At 39.3% G+C, this 15,174-nt stretch overlaps 1 protein-coding gene across 1 annotated transcript in view; it reads left to right on the forward strand.

The window, feature by feature from the left end:
- The first annotated feature begins 339 nt into the window (after positions 1-339).
- Positions 340-15,174, forward strand: part of ITGA2 (integrin subunit alpha 2) — a 66,398-nt gene continuing 51,563 nt past the window's right edge. Inside the window, exon 1 of the mRNA XM_071580759.1 lies at positions 340-509. Coding sequence (XP_071436860.1) covers positions 464-509 — 46 coding nt within the window. The 5' untranslated portion in view covers positions 340-463. The remainder of the gene's footprint in view (positions 510-15,174) is intronic.

Consider the following 15,174-nt stretch of genomic DNA (forward strand, 5'->3'; position numbering starts at 1 on the left):
CCAAAACTGAAAAAGAGGGATCTCCATCCCTCCAAAGTGCTGTTTTCTCAGGGTACCCGAGTCGGGGGGGGTGTCCTGATCCTGGATCCCTCCTTCCAGAGCAGCGCCCAGGAAACAGCACACAGCCTTGGGCACCGCCAGGCGGGTCGAGCGCGGAGGGTCTCCTCTAGTGAATGAAACTCGGGGAAAACCGAGAGGAGCAAACCGGCTGGGGAGACTGCAGGGGACCGCCGGCCAACGCCGCGGGTGCGGGGCGAGGGGCAGGGAACAGGGGGAGCTGCTTCCGGCCCCACCGCACCCGCGGTGCTCAGGGGGCGTGGAGGAGGAGGAGGAGGAGGAGGAAAAGAAGGAGGAGGAGAAGTATTTTGGGGCGGCTCGGAGCAGGTGGCGCTCCGTGTTGCGCTGGGAAGCGGCCAGCTCGGGAGTGGCACCGGCCCGACTTCGCTTCGCATCGCACCGCGACATGGGCTCTGAGATCGCAGCGCTGGCGCGGCTGCTCCTCGCTCTGGGTAGGTCTGTCTCCCTGCTCTGGGAAGGAAGAAAGAAAGGAAGACAGACAGGAGGGAAGGTCCCCCTGCGGGCGAGAGGCGTCAGCCGCGCCCGGTACGTAGCTGGGGTCGGCCTCCGGCCGCGGCTGACGCCCCTCAGCGCGTCGCCGGGGCAAGGGGCCGACGGGCAGTGGGTGACCGGCGAGGACGGGCGGTGGTGCCCGGAGGGGACGGGGGTGGGTACCCCGCGAGGACGGGCGGTGAAGCCCGCCGGGGATGGGCGGTGGTGGCCGGCGGGGACGGGGATGGAGTGCCTGGCGAGGACGGGGTGGGTGCCCGGCTGAGGTGGGCGGTGGTGTTCGGCGGGGACGGGCGGTGGGTACCCAGCTGCGAGCGCTCCTGCGGTTCCTGGGCCAGAGGCGTGTGTGGCTGTGGCTGCTTGTGAGCGCGGTGCATTGAAGGCATTTTTAAAGCAGGTTAAACTCATGGAGTTCTCATCTTCGCTTAAATGGAGTGTGTGTGCGCTGGCGTGGATAGAACGGATGGCAAGTCTGATTTGCGAAGTTACAGTTATATGAGGATTATAACTTTTTAAACGTGAAGATGATGTTCTCATTGTTAATGCTATTCCTAATTTGCAAGAGTCCTCTAGGTTTGTTTACCACCCCTGTTGTGTAGCTGTCGCTCCTTGGAAAAGGACAGGGAAACTTGAACCATCTCCTTCTCTTGGCTAAGTTAATTACCATTACATATATTTTCCTGGGACCTATACACCATCATATTCATTTGCTATGAGCAAATTCCCAGGCACTTCCAGAGTTTTAAAATTACTCTATACTCTCATGGAACCTTAATTAGCAAGTCACCAAAAAGGCAGTATGAAAATGAGTTTTTACTGATGAGCTGTTCAAACTTGTTCTTTCAGTAACTATAGCAAACACTGCAGTGGAATGTGTGACTGCAGGGTATGAAATACAAAAATATTAAACCTGTGATGAGATACACAGTGCACAAACAACGTGGTAATTTTTTTTAAGAAAAATTCTGAAAAGTAACAATGGGCAAAATATTCACTCTGCACTTTTACTTAATCTATCCTTTATTCTCCTGGTTACAGCACCACACACCAAGATCATTAACATTCTCTATAATTCCTGGGGTTTCAAGACTTGCTAAGGTTTTTAAAGTGGTGCTGAAAGCAGAAGATAAGGACTAATTGTTAGAGGAGGATTCCACTGGCGTCAAGACTGACAGAAGTGGGATAGGTCTACTTTGTTTGGGCATTATCCATTATTTATCTTAATTTATACATTGAAAGCTGTTGTAATTCTGATTTCAGGTGTGTCATGAAATTTGATGTTAGTGGATGTCATTAGTGAGTAAATATTTATTTCAGGCCTTTTTGATCTTGTAGAAGTACAAAGGAAAAGAAAGTTTTGAGATGGGAGCATTTTCCTGGAGGATTTTTGGAGTCTTACTATGGTGGTACTGTTGCAGATTCCCCATAATAATTTTCAAATTGATTGAATCAGTTATATTAAATGGATCACATGGGGTACTTTGTTGTGTCTCCAAATCCAAGTAAAACTAATGCAATGGTTAGCAAAGTGGTGGGTTAACTCTTTGAGTACTTTTGTGTCTGGAAAGTCATTAAGACTTTGTAGATGCTACAAGAAGAGAAATGCTATAGATCTAGTGTTTTGATAATACAACTTTGCTACTAACCTTGTTAATTGTTGACCAAAAAGTATATAGCATACACAACTAGATTATGTTAAGAGGAATAAGTGAAGTAGTTAATAGGGTAACCTGTGCAACAAAGCTTGGTGCTTCCTGTTGTTACACACTGCTTGTAGATTTGCCATGTCTAGTTCTTTAAATCTACATTTTAAGCACCAAGGTTTTTTTTCCTTATCCTGTTCTTGAAAGTCAGAGTCAAAACAGCCCAGCTCTCTCTGAGAGGGAAGGCAGTGGAAAATACAGTAGCTTTCCTGGGCTCAATTCTGGTAACATTTTCTTTGGAAAGTTCTAGTGCCCTCATGCTTCAGAGGAGATATTTGAATTTTGGCAGGAAGGTGCTATTTGCATTGTCTACCTAAATCTGGCCAAGTAACAAGTCTTTGGAAAACTGCATTACTCTGGAAAGAAATGTATTTTTATCAGCTTGATTTTAACATAAATTATATCCATCCTTGTTTTGCGCTTTGGTCAGATGTTTCTGTGTGAGGTCTTAGGTTTACACTTGCAAACACAGAAGTTTTCTCTCATCTTGTTATTTTTACAGCAATCTCCATTGTTGTTTGAATCACTCTGCTTTCCAATTTGCTTCTGGATCTTGCTGATTGTCTGTATTGTGTGCTCTTAACTGTTTCCTGGGCTTTGGGTGAAACAACCTGATCTCCTTTTTATGACGATAATTCACTTCAGAGTCAATTTTCAGGTGATGGTGTTGGGGGACCCTACCTAGTGGGGGAAGTAAAATTTAGCATGGCCTCACCTATACTATCTCAGCAGGCCTTCACATTAAAGCCTTTCATGCACCTTCCTCCAGAAACCCAATGATACAACTCTAAAACATTCTTAATATCCCCATGCTGTGAAGTACACAGCCCTTGAACTCTTTAACTCTGAAGTGAAAAATTGCAGCTAAATAAGTTATGCCTTTTGGGCCACAATTGTTCCACTTGAGGGCCATGAATTCTCTCTGTGGAACACAGGCACCCTGAAGGAGAAAACAGCCCTATCTGAAACCAGTGTGTGTGTGTGTACTTCACTGAAAAGTTTGGATAGAATAGAGAATTTTCAGCAGGGAAATGGGAGACCTTCTTAGCAATGGGCTTATAAAGCTGTATAGAGGGATAGGAGACCTACTAACAAAGACTTTTTCTGTGGTTTAGTTTTGTTTAAACTGGGATGAATGTTGTGATAATGGTATTTAACCTGCAAAAGTTAGAAAATGCCCGAAGTAAGTTAGCCACCTGGATTTTTCTTTTCTACATATCAATGCATCATGGTGGCACTGCCTATGGACAGAGGAAGACAATATGATCAGAGAAGGAGCTGGAAATCCAGACTTGTTTGTTTGGAAATTAAACAGTTATCTGATGAATGAGGTTGAAAGGTAGGATAAAAAGAAACAAATATTCTTTTTTTTTCCTTGCCAAAGTGGATTCTTTCTCTCCTTTCTTTTTCTTTTTTCCACAAAAGCTGAATACAATTTCAGATGAGTCATTTAAATCAAATCTTTAACATGTGGTTGGAGCTTTTGTGTTCTTCTCTTTCTCTTTGCTCAGCCAGGGGTTCTCAAAACTGAAGTTGCGTTTTCACGATCTGGTTAAGCTGACCTGAATGTGGAGCTGACGTTGCAAGGGCATTTCATCCACTCCTGATTGCATGTTCTCACCAGTTTCTCTGTGCTATCACTGTGGCTTGGTCTGGGGAACAGGTCAGGGACCCATTTGCCTGAATACTTTTTTCCGCTTTTTGAGTCAGGTCAGTTTTAGAGATGAGCTAAACTGATCTTGCTCACTTGAGCATTTATTTGTTAGTGTTGGCATTGGGGACAGTCAGAACTCGTGGCCAGAGGAGGGAGGAAAGCTGGAAAAGTCCCTTTCACTGGTAGCCATCACTTCCACTGGTTCCAGTTAGTTGTGGAAATGCATCTTGATGTGCAAAAACTGCTGTGTATTCACAGCTGTGACTGATGTCAATGGAAATTTTATTTTGCATGTGCTAAGTACTCTGAAAAAATAAGGTTTTAGCTGTATCACTAGGTATCAAGAAGGGGTAAGTATTTTTTTTAAATGGAGCTAAGGATGACCTCTCATTTCACTTGAGTGTTGAAAAATAAATTCTCTGTCACCTGCAAATACTTCAATAGAGATATGTAGATAATCCACAAGGAAGCTTGTAATGCAGTGTGTTAAAACATATATATAAAAAGTCCACAGGAACATAGAGAGCAGAAAGTACTAAACTGATAACTGAGTAGCAAATGAAAATTGTGCATCTGGTGCAATAAATGAAGATAGAATTTGGGGAGAAAATGTGGTTTATGATTGTAACACACATGCGCACACACCAGCTTAGAGCTTTACAACCTATCTTGATTTCTGGCTTTTTCCAGTTTTATGATCATCTTTTGATGCCTTGCTATTTCATTCTCAAATCTGTGAGTAATATTCATGTGAAAAATCATTCTGTAATCTGGAGATGTTTTGAAAGCAGGACCCAAATGTGAACTCTTATTGAAGTAAAACTATCTCTAGTTTTTCCTTCTTCAAGAGGTAGTAGGTAGCAGGTAGTAGAAGCGTTATTGCATATTATTTTTGGAGTTTTGCCTTTCATAGCATTGCACATTGAAGCAAGACTTCATTCATACCACATTACAGGACTTGTATTTTGTAGAAATTATTTTAGAAAGCATACAGTGTATTACTATCACACACCTAAACACATTAACAGTTAATATTTATTTGTGTATAATTTGGGCAAAGTCAACACAAGACCCTACCAACAAGTTTTAACTGTGTGTTGCCTCACTCTGGAACAATTTATGCATTGTTCTTTTCTTTTTTGGATTCAGTGACACAGAACTTTCATTTAAGAAGTTAAGGAAGTAAAAGAACTGCTACTCCTTGTTTTTATTGTGCTTTCTAGCCTCTATATAAAAATATTATTCATTGTGGTCTTTCTTCACTATTGTTAATTTTGAATGAATGAAAGTGGGTTTTGCATGTAATTCATGCAATGTATTTTCATGTGGGCTAATAACTAGAATTGCCAGTGTAATAGCTTAATGTCAAAACAGCTAAGTGTGAAAAAAGTACTTTCCTTTAGGATGAATGCAGGTAAAAAGAAGTTTCTACATCTTCAGACAAGTAAAGCAAGTCATTTTCCCCAGCAGAAATCTTGGGCTCTCTCTATCCAGTGTTGTTATTTTCATTTAAAGGTTTCCTTTGTTAGACTCTGTGCAGGCCGGTTCCCATTTCCATGGTGACCATGCTGAAATGCAGACAGGACACAGGCTGGATTCTCATCGGCGTAGCCATGCACTTGCATACCAACACATGTTATCTGCTTGGCTTAGGACATTTCCATTACAGTTTTAATGATTAGAACTTCTTTTGCACATAGTGATCTCTGGCTCTGTGATACTACACTGTGTTAGGATTTCAGACCCTGTACAGAGAGAGAGAGAGCAAGTTGATAAGCTTAATTTTTGTGAAAATAATTTGGCTGTCCTGTTCCAGTTTAAATTAGTCAAGGACATTAGAGAACTGTCTGAGCCTTAGTTTTCATTTCTATTAAAAAAAAAAAGATAACACAGAAGGATTTTTCTTTATAAAACTTTAGGTGAAAGACTAACATACATCTATACTAAATAATTATATGAACATACCCCTTGTCAAGGCACTGATAAAAGGATGATAAAAGGATAATAAAAGTAAGTTAATGTGAATGCAGAGGATAAATGATACCTTCTGTCTGTATTAGCTGAGTGCGAGTTGGTATACTTGTGAAGCAATATATGATAACGTTCTTCCTGCTCATGCTGCACTCATTTTCTGGAGGTGGTGAACACTAAAGGCATTTAGTGCAGTAAACATAAGAATTTCCATCACTTCCAAATCAGGCGGTGAATTCTGAATTACAAAATAAACTCAATATCCTAAGTGCTAGTAATTGTAACTTTGAACTAGTCCCTTTGTAGCATATCAGGATCTTCAGAGGACTAAACTTTATTTTCTCCTGGAGATGTGTATGCTTTAAAAATATAATAATACTTCCATATTATTCAGGACTTAGAAGAGGAATTATATGGCAAAGAAGTAAGATCAACACAGACTCTTTGAATGCAGGATGAGCAAAGACATTTTGTGTGCAAATGAATGGCATGTGCATGCTTGAATGTCACACGTGATGAATGTCATGGATTCTTTTGTTCCTTCCAAATTGCTGTTAGACAGGGTGAAGGGCTTGAATGTTATGCACAGCCCTGATGGAACTCTTGCTTTATTCCTGATTTATTTTGCCCTTTGCAACCTGCTTCTACATTTATCTTTTTCCCTTATTTCATACAATACTTTATTTTTTTTTCAATCACATTAATCTCTTTGAATAATAAAATTTGTCATTTCTAAAGAACAGTAAATAAATCTTGAGGAAAATAACTGTGAACAGCACACTCTTGGGATGGAGCATATCCACAGCAGAAATACTTGAGGAAATAATGGATTTTGAGGATGCAGGGGGTGATTGGGGATGGGCAAGGTGGTGAAAGACTGAATTAGGTTTTTGCCTTTTATCTATCTGACAGTTTATCTATCTGCCTGTCTAGCTGTCAGCCTCAAACATAAGTGACCCTTAAGCCAGAAAGCTGCAGCAGTTGGTGCTGTGTTAAGACTGATGCACAAAGCTGTATGTAATGATAAGACTGCAGATGACCAGACTGCTTGACGCACTGGATTACCAGTAAATAACGACCTCATCTGACTGCAAGATCAGTTTTCTTACCTGATTGAAGAATAGTTGACCTGTGCTAGGCTCACGTGAGTTTAGCACAGCTATGGATGCTATTACGAGGAGTTGTCAAGCCAACCCTTTATGGGGGATATGTCTGTGTTGTACTCTGTGCTACCTGGAGTAAGGCAGCTGTCCTCAGGTAAATGGCCTGGATTACCTATCTTTATTAGTCTAACTTTTCCACATGCACAGCAGTCACTCAAAACTTCTCAGTTTCTGTGACTGTTGTGTTTGAGTTTCCCTTCAACTGTGAAAGCACACTGGGTAAGAAATTCTACTTCATTACATATTCTGCTAAAAGAACACAACAGTAAATTACTTGACTTCAGGCCTAAATTTATTCTTGGCTGGATCTGTTGCCTTAGTTAGGTAAATGTCTGTGTAGGTGTCAAATTCAAGGCAACTGTTGTCAAGAGTTTGTGTTCTGGTTTTCTAACAGCAATGTTACAATTGGGAAAGTAAAACACTGAAGAACTCCCTTGAGGCACCTGTCCAAAGCAGAAGCAAGTGGAGTATTTTGTCCTGGGGTAACTAGTGCATCCTAGAGAGTCATCAAATATTCCTGCAGAAGAGAGTGTGTGTCTCAATTATCTCTGTACCTGTATCCCTATTAGAATTTCTATCTGAAGAGAATTTTAATTGCTAGCTGAAGAATGGCACATTTCATTAAACAGTTTTTTCAGTGATTCTACTTTCTTAACTCTAAATTTGAATATGACAATGAGAGCAGTGCTCTAATAATGAATGTGAGAATAATATAATCCAGTATTCTTCCTGGAGAATATAAAATTCTGTTGTCTCTATATGCAGTACTTTAGATGCGCATAGAGCTGATTTGATTTATAGATACTAAACTCAAATTACACTGAAATTCCTCAAATGAGTATTTAGCTAACCTTTCCTAAGTGGAAAAAATATAAGTCACTTGACACTTCATCCCGCTATGCTCATCAGATAAAGTTCCTATTTAAACATGCCAGAAATACATGCAAATCAAATATAGAAATGACTGAGAATGAACTCTTATTAAAATAGGCAAAACAATAAACAGAGAAAAAAAAATCCAGCAGCACTACTTGGATAGTAGTCCTTCAGTAGTTCTGCTAATAATAGTTATCCATTTAACTCTAGCCAAGTATACTTTCATTTCACTGTCTCTACTCTCTTTTCTTTTTGTTTGTTTTTGTGTTCTTTTCCAAACTGCCCAAAGCCAGTTCATCATATTGAACAGTAAAAAAGTACTTGAATCTCTGGAATTGTCTTTCTGAGAAGCTGACAGCTACAACAGACTTTGGTTCTGTCAAGACAAAAAGCAACTGTTCTGCTTTTGTGGAAGCAAGTATTATCTCCAGAAAACTCTTCTTGAATGTACATAAGCCCTTTTCTTTGGTCCTGAAATGTACAATCGCTGCATTTTACAAGAAAATAAAAGTTAACTTCTTTCTGAACTCTGCCTAGAGATAGCCTGTTACCAACCTGATGACTGGCATCTGGATAAGTCAGAGTCTGGTGTGCAGGCTGAAGGCTGAAAGGGTGGATGCTGCAGCCTCACGTCACCTGAAACATGGTCCTCATGCCCCAGAGTGCTAAATTAGGTGTCTTGGGTTCAGCAGGGACATTTAAGTATCTTTAAAGTGCACAAAAAATGGTTTTTTTGCAATGCAAGAAGGCTGCTGCAGTTAAGTAGTGGATCAAGGATGTTTGAAGTCCATCCTTCTCAGGGACCTGCACAAGGTGCCTACTTCCTCAAAGGCCAGGGATGGGGAAGAATTTTGTAAGAGAGGTACCCAGTTCAGCTTTTTTTTAAGGAGTAGCTGCTTGAGATGTAATGGTAATAGTCACCTGGAAAGCGTGGGCTTAGTTATCTCTTGAGATACCTCTCTCATTTACATCATGGTGATGTAGATTCACCTCTCAAAGTTTTCCAGAAGTGTCTTTGCTACCAGGCAATAAAGCAGTCAGGCAAGCAGCCTTCTTCCCCTGATACTGAAACTGGGTCTCAGCTGATCCCAAGAAGCATATTCATCTTTCCAGGGCCTGTGGACTAATGTCTGGGGCACTTAGCTGGCAGGAGTTCTGAGCTGGCTCTTTTGGACTGACTGTCCATTTAATTCACATGTGGTAAATTGGTATTGCATAAAAAGAAGCTACTTAGCTATTGAGCTTAACAATTTTTTCTTTTCAAGTAGAAATAATTAAATTGAGAAGCTTTCATCACCTTTTGCCATTACATTAGAATGGCTTAGTAGTAGGATAGGGTACAGAGGTCTGTTTCTACACCTGATTCATATTCTAAAGTTTTGTGCACCATTATGCTCTGAAACCTAGGTGACAGGTAATTTTGAGTTCATTCTGGGTTGGGCTGCTGAAATCTGGGCTTCCTGAATTGTTTCCCTGACTTTAATGAGCCCAAACTCTGCCTAGGCACTATCTAGTGCTAGAACTGATCATTTCAGCATGCTTTAAGGCTGAATTTCAGGTAAGTGATTGACACCACCGACCCACCATTCAGAATGCTAAGCCATGAGCTCCCATTACAATCACAGGAGAGAAGTTGTTATTAATTCTGTAGAAGAAAAAATGTTCTGATAATTATAGCTCTTCCAAGTATTGTATTATATATCCTGTGGTGTTTTGGAGGTTTTCTTGTTGCAGGAAGCTGATGTAGCAAGTGTTTTACAGCTAAGGCTGTCCTTTTCAGTTGTCTGTGTATGGTTCAGAAAGCTGAGCTCCAAGGTACTTTCAGAAGCCAGGAGGGAGGAACAGGGTCTTAAACAAGGTGTCCTAAAAATGGCATGATGGCAGGGTCAGTATGAAGCCACTGCAGTCCTAATGCTGCAGGCTGCCACAGAGGAGTGACAGAGAGATCAATGGTGATGAAGAGTGCCTCAGCTTTTTTCTTCCAGGTCACATTTAACAGTGATAGAATATGATATAATACACAATATAATATGTTACAATACAATGAAATTTTCATATAGTCTAGAGTGTGATATGGGGAGGGAAGTACAGACACCTGAGGTTATTTCCCATCTTCTTGATACTTGTGCGAAAACATGAATTTTTATCTGTGTGCAAACATGTTTTCGTAACAGCTGACATGAGCAAATGTGGCAAATAGGATATACAGATAGCAGTCACATTGTTTTCCATGAGATGACATGCATTTCCTCTCATAAGTTGTAACATGTCTCATGCTTCTCTGACTATATTTGGAAATATTCATGGTTTAGAAAAGAGACAACACAACCACTGATAATGTGGACATGAGGGAAGAGAATTTCTGGAGTGAAATGCCACTTGAAAAACATTTTTTTATCACAGGGAAGCATGAGGAATTTTTTGTGTTTATCATCATTACTTGTGAAGCCAGTGACTTAAGTGCATATATAACATGTATGTGTGGACAGCTTGCTGCCCTCACATACTTTTAATCTCATTATGGGATTGTTAAGAACAAATTATGGTACTCTAGGGACAGAGTTGAACAATCCTGTTTGTACCATGATAAAAGGAAAACTGCATGTCATAATGAAAACTGCAAATTATGTGAATTTTCTGTAAAATAAAGATTTTTCCCATTGAAAACATGAATGGAAACATGCCAGGATAATAAATTTGAGTAGTATTTGCTGTCTTTATTAAACACTCATAGGAAATTGTCAGTCCTGCAGGAACTGCTCTTAAGCTTTTCTTTGGAAGCAGTCCTTGTGTACATAGTAGGTTTCCTAGACTTCTTAACTCCGGACATAGAACAGTGTATTTGTCTGCTCTGGAAGCCAAGAAGGGCAATATCTGAGCCACAAATAGGGAGTTATCAGGAGAAATACAAGTTTTGCATAGTAACTAATGAAGTTATAGGTAAATTAATTAGATATCTTACTCTGCAGCAGGGTCAGAACAATAAAATGGACAGCATATTGTGTTATCCCAGCCTTTCCAAATTTTCAGTCACAATTTGTCTATTGTATCACCTTTGGGTTGCTTTTATAGAAGGTGATTGATAACTTCTAAGTGCAGCTTCTTGCATGATGAATTGTTGTAATTGAAAAGCAGTGACTCAGGCTTTCACACACTCAGAGCTTTTCAGGCTGGAAGATGACCTATTTCTAGGAAGAAGCAGCCAGCCAACTAAGCCAAGAAAACTTATTGAAAGGGAAGGGGGGGAAGAGAGGTAGGAGGGAGGATTTGTTCCAAAATGAAGCATTGTTTTTCCTGTCTTCTGGGTGCTGGGTTTGTTTGGGACTTTTTGTCCATAATTTCTTTGCACTCTAAATGTTGTAATTTCTGTTAATTATTAATTAGTTTGAGATACTGTAGCTGTTGTAAAGAAAAAGTTGGTGTCAAGATGAAAGATATAAAACAACAGTTGAATAGTAAAATGAATACTTGCCTTTTTCAGGCTTCTGGAAACATAATGAAATAGCAACCATGAAATTGAAGTGAGGATTATAAAATACTTTGACTTTCAGTACAAAAAGTACAGTGCCTTGCCAATCACATTTTTTGCTCCTTTTGATTCCTGTCAGAGGTTCACATTGTTTGTATTTAGAAGGTTGTTCTTAGTAAAAAATCTGTTCAATTTTAAATAAAAACAGCTTAACTGTGACTATAAAATTGCCATTCTGTTACACAGGCTGAATGTATCTACATGCCATTGTGAGTACCCTCTGATATGGTTGTGCATATTGAAAAAAAAATATTACAAAAACCAGAGAAGTAAATATAAAGGGAAAAATTAATGAGAAAATATACTGGGGAAAGGTTAATATGACTTTCTAGACTGAATTGTTAGTCCTTCATAAGTAGTCCTGTTGGGTTGGATTCCGCCTAGCCATAACTGAATATACTAAAGATAGATGAAAAAGATGTTTTATATTTATGTTCACTTGCAGAAAAGCCCCAAATAGTGCAACCAATATAGAATTGCTTGTATTACATGAGAAGAATTTGATTTGATATCCTTACCTCTGCATGCACACAATACACATCCCAATAGAGTAATGTGGATTACACTGAAGACTAATACAGTAACAAAAGAAAATAAAATGTTGATTCTTTATTGTGAAGGTTTTGCTCATTGCAGTGAGAATTGGTCAGTGGCTTCTGAAAGCCACAATGAAGAATATCCTTATTGCAATTCAACAGACTAAAGTAAGTACATGGTGCTCATTTTGTTCTTTAAGTATTCACAGTATTGTCAATAAAGCATTCAAAACAGAATGTATTATGAAACCCTTTCAAATTATGAGTAGGTCTTTCTGTAAGAATACTTGGCTAATCCTGGTTGGATTATTGCTCTGATAACAGATTCTGAATAGTAATGGAGTAACGTTTTTCTTACCAAAATGTTGTTGCCATTTAATAAAAACCAGCGAAGTAAGACAAGATGTATTTAATATGAAGCAAAAACTACTTGACTGGCCCTCTTTCATAACTTTAGTTCTTTCCTTTCCTGCCTTCATTCCACCTTCTGACTAACAGTTCAAGGACTGTACATGATTATAGTGCGAAGGGTATCTGTAGGTACATGTTCTCCCTTACTAACTTGTGAACCTGTGAGTCAATTGCAGCAAACTTTTGCAGAGAAATGAAAAAAGTAACCAGCTGGGTATCAGAGTGAGACAAAAGTGCTTTTACAAGTTCTCTGACCACTAAGGAGATTCAGTGTGACCTTACACAATAGAAAATACCAGAAAATTTCTCTCCAAAGAGAGCCCGTAGAAATATTTCAGTCATGGAGAAAGCTTGAGCTAGAGTACACATCCATTTTGATATGAACTCAGTGGAAAACAAGAGCTACAAGTTCTCTCATCCCTGCCACCCTTTTCTTTTCTCTGCCCTCAGCAGGGTCTAATAGACTTCAGTGCTCTGATGATGTGTGCTTTTTGGAGGTAGAAATCTTTGAGACCAAGGGGAAAATTTTTTCCGTAGACTTTGTAGTGGCTCTTTTAGAGCAGAATAACATAAAGGACAAAGTAAAGTCCTCTTATGGAATGAATGGATACGTTAAAAAATGCTAGACTGAGCAATCAAGGCAATGTTGGCTGTACAGATCTTACTGGCTGCCAATCTAAGAAACTACTTCACAAAGCAGACAATAATCCAGTGGGGTTTTCTTGACATGTTTTTTTTTTCCCAAAAAAACCAATTTATGGACTTAAACACCCATGCAAAAATGCAGGTAGTACTCTCTTGGCTTCACATGATGCCAGATCATGGCCTTGCTTTTCTTTATTGACCACATGCCCCTTCCACCCCAAATCATCTCAGCTTGCTGACTTTCAGTTTGGGTTTCTCAGGGCCTGCTGCCCTTTGGAGGTGGCACAAGGGACAGTGGTTGTAGCTGTGGCTGTGCTGCTGAGCAGAGGAGATCCTTACTGGCATGAATGCTCTCTCAAAAAGACAAATGGTCACTTAGTCGGGTTATGTAACAAACCTTTTCCTTGTGTTACAGCTAATAGTTGTTTAAAGATGTGGACACCATTTTGTTAAGGAAAAAAAGGTAATGAAGTTTCTTACTGGCAAGGTTAATACCAGATAAATTCAAAATTACTACTTAGTGTGTGGTGGATCCTTAAAGACTCAGTGGTCAAAGTCCATTGTCTCCTCTTTTTTCTTGATACTGTGATTGATAGACCTGTTTGATGTAAGATGTAAATAACAACAGCAGTAAAAGCCTCTGTTTGATGGGATGTTTGATGGGATGTTTTAATGAGAGGTGAGATTTGGCATAACTGACTCTGTATGATTATGTGACATAATGCGATCTTAAATTGGAACATCACCTTGCAATGTAGGAAAAAGTGATTAAAAGATAATGTACCATTTAGACTAAAACCAAAATGACACATTTATTATGATACTTATCATACAAAATACAGACTAATGGTATGCTCAGGGTATTTTTTTAGAATTATATAGACTTATTTCACAAACCAAATAATCAAACACCCAAGAATCTGATTTTGTTTTTTCTCATCCAACAGAATTTTTTTTTCATATGGTGGTCAATCTGAATAAGGGGTTTCAACCAGACAACTATTATAATCACAGCATTAAACAATTGGTTACCAAATATATATTTTCTGCTTGGTCACTTTAAACTGCGAGCTTTGCTTACAAAATCAAAACAATTTTGAACTGGATATACTTAATACAAGCTTTTACTTCAATAAAACTTGCTTCAGCTTGTACTGCAAACAGAATGAAGTAAACAGAAGGCATTAGAGTTATCATTAGACATGTCATTTATAGTTACAGAAGAATTCCCACACGTCGAGGCTTAAAGGTGCCCAGTCCTAACATGTATTATTTTTCACCCTGCTAGAAGCCAGAACATCCTGGTGCAGAAGTATAAAACCAGCTATAGTCCTACATTGCAGCTCCTATGGCTTACACTGCAATAATGCAGTTTGTAAAATATGGGAACTCCTGGGCAAAAAATGCTATGCCAAGAGATGCTGGAGTTTGTTGGAAAAGTTACAGTTTCTTTTAACGATTAGGATTTTTTTTTCTGTTGCAAGCTTGATTTTGTGAGCTACTCTGCTGGATAAAGGTGTCCTCTTTAAATCAAAGGGCCCAAGCCCGCTTTCCAGTCCTCAGAGAGAAACTGCAGCTTTTGAAGTCTTCAGACGGGCTTTCATAATCTTCAGGCTTGTATCTAGCTTCCTTTGTTCCACACAGTCTGTTTACTTGACTGTAAATAAAGTGCCATTTACAGACAGGAATTAGGAAGTGGATTTTTACTTGCCCAACTAATCTCTCATCATGATCATCAGGTCACAAAGTACAAGTCTGTCACCAAAAGCTATTAAAATCCAGATAGTGAATTAGTTTTCTTTATTTGAAGATTCTTAAATTATCAAAGTTCATTGCCTGAAGGCAGCAACAGATACTGAATCGTTCCAGCCTAGAATATACAGTACTTTGAACCTAGATGCTTCAATGATTGGCCCCATTTTAATGCATAAGAGACTCTCTTATTCTGCACAGTCTTAAAATAGAATTAAAGGAAACAGCATTTTCTCTCTCTCTCTCTCTTTTTTTTTTCTTTTTTTTTTTTTTTTTGGCTGCAAATGCTTGAATTTCTTATTCTGGATACTGTATTTAAATAGATGTACAAAATGGGTAAGAGTTGTTCTTACATCGTAAGCATTAT

This window comes from Pithys albifrons, chromosome Z (assembly GCF_047495875.1).
Source record: "Pithys albifrons albifrons isolate INPA30051 chromosome Z, PitAlb_v1, whole genome shotgun sequence".
NCBI classification, from domain to species: Eukaryota; Metazoa; Chordata; class Aves; order Passeriformes; family Thamnophilidae; genus Pithys; species Pithys albifrons.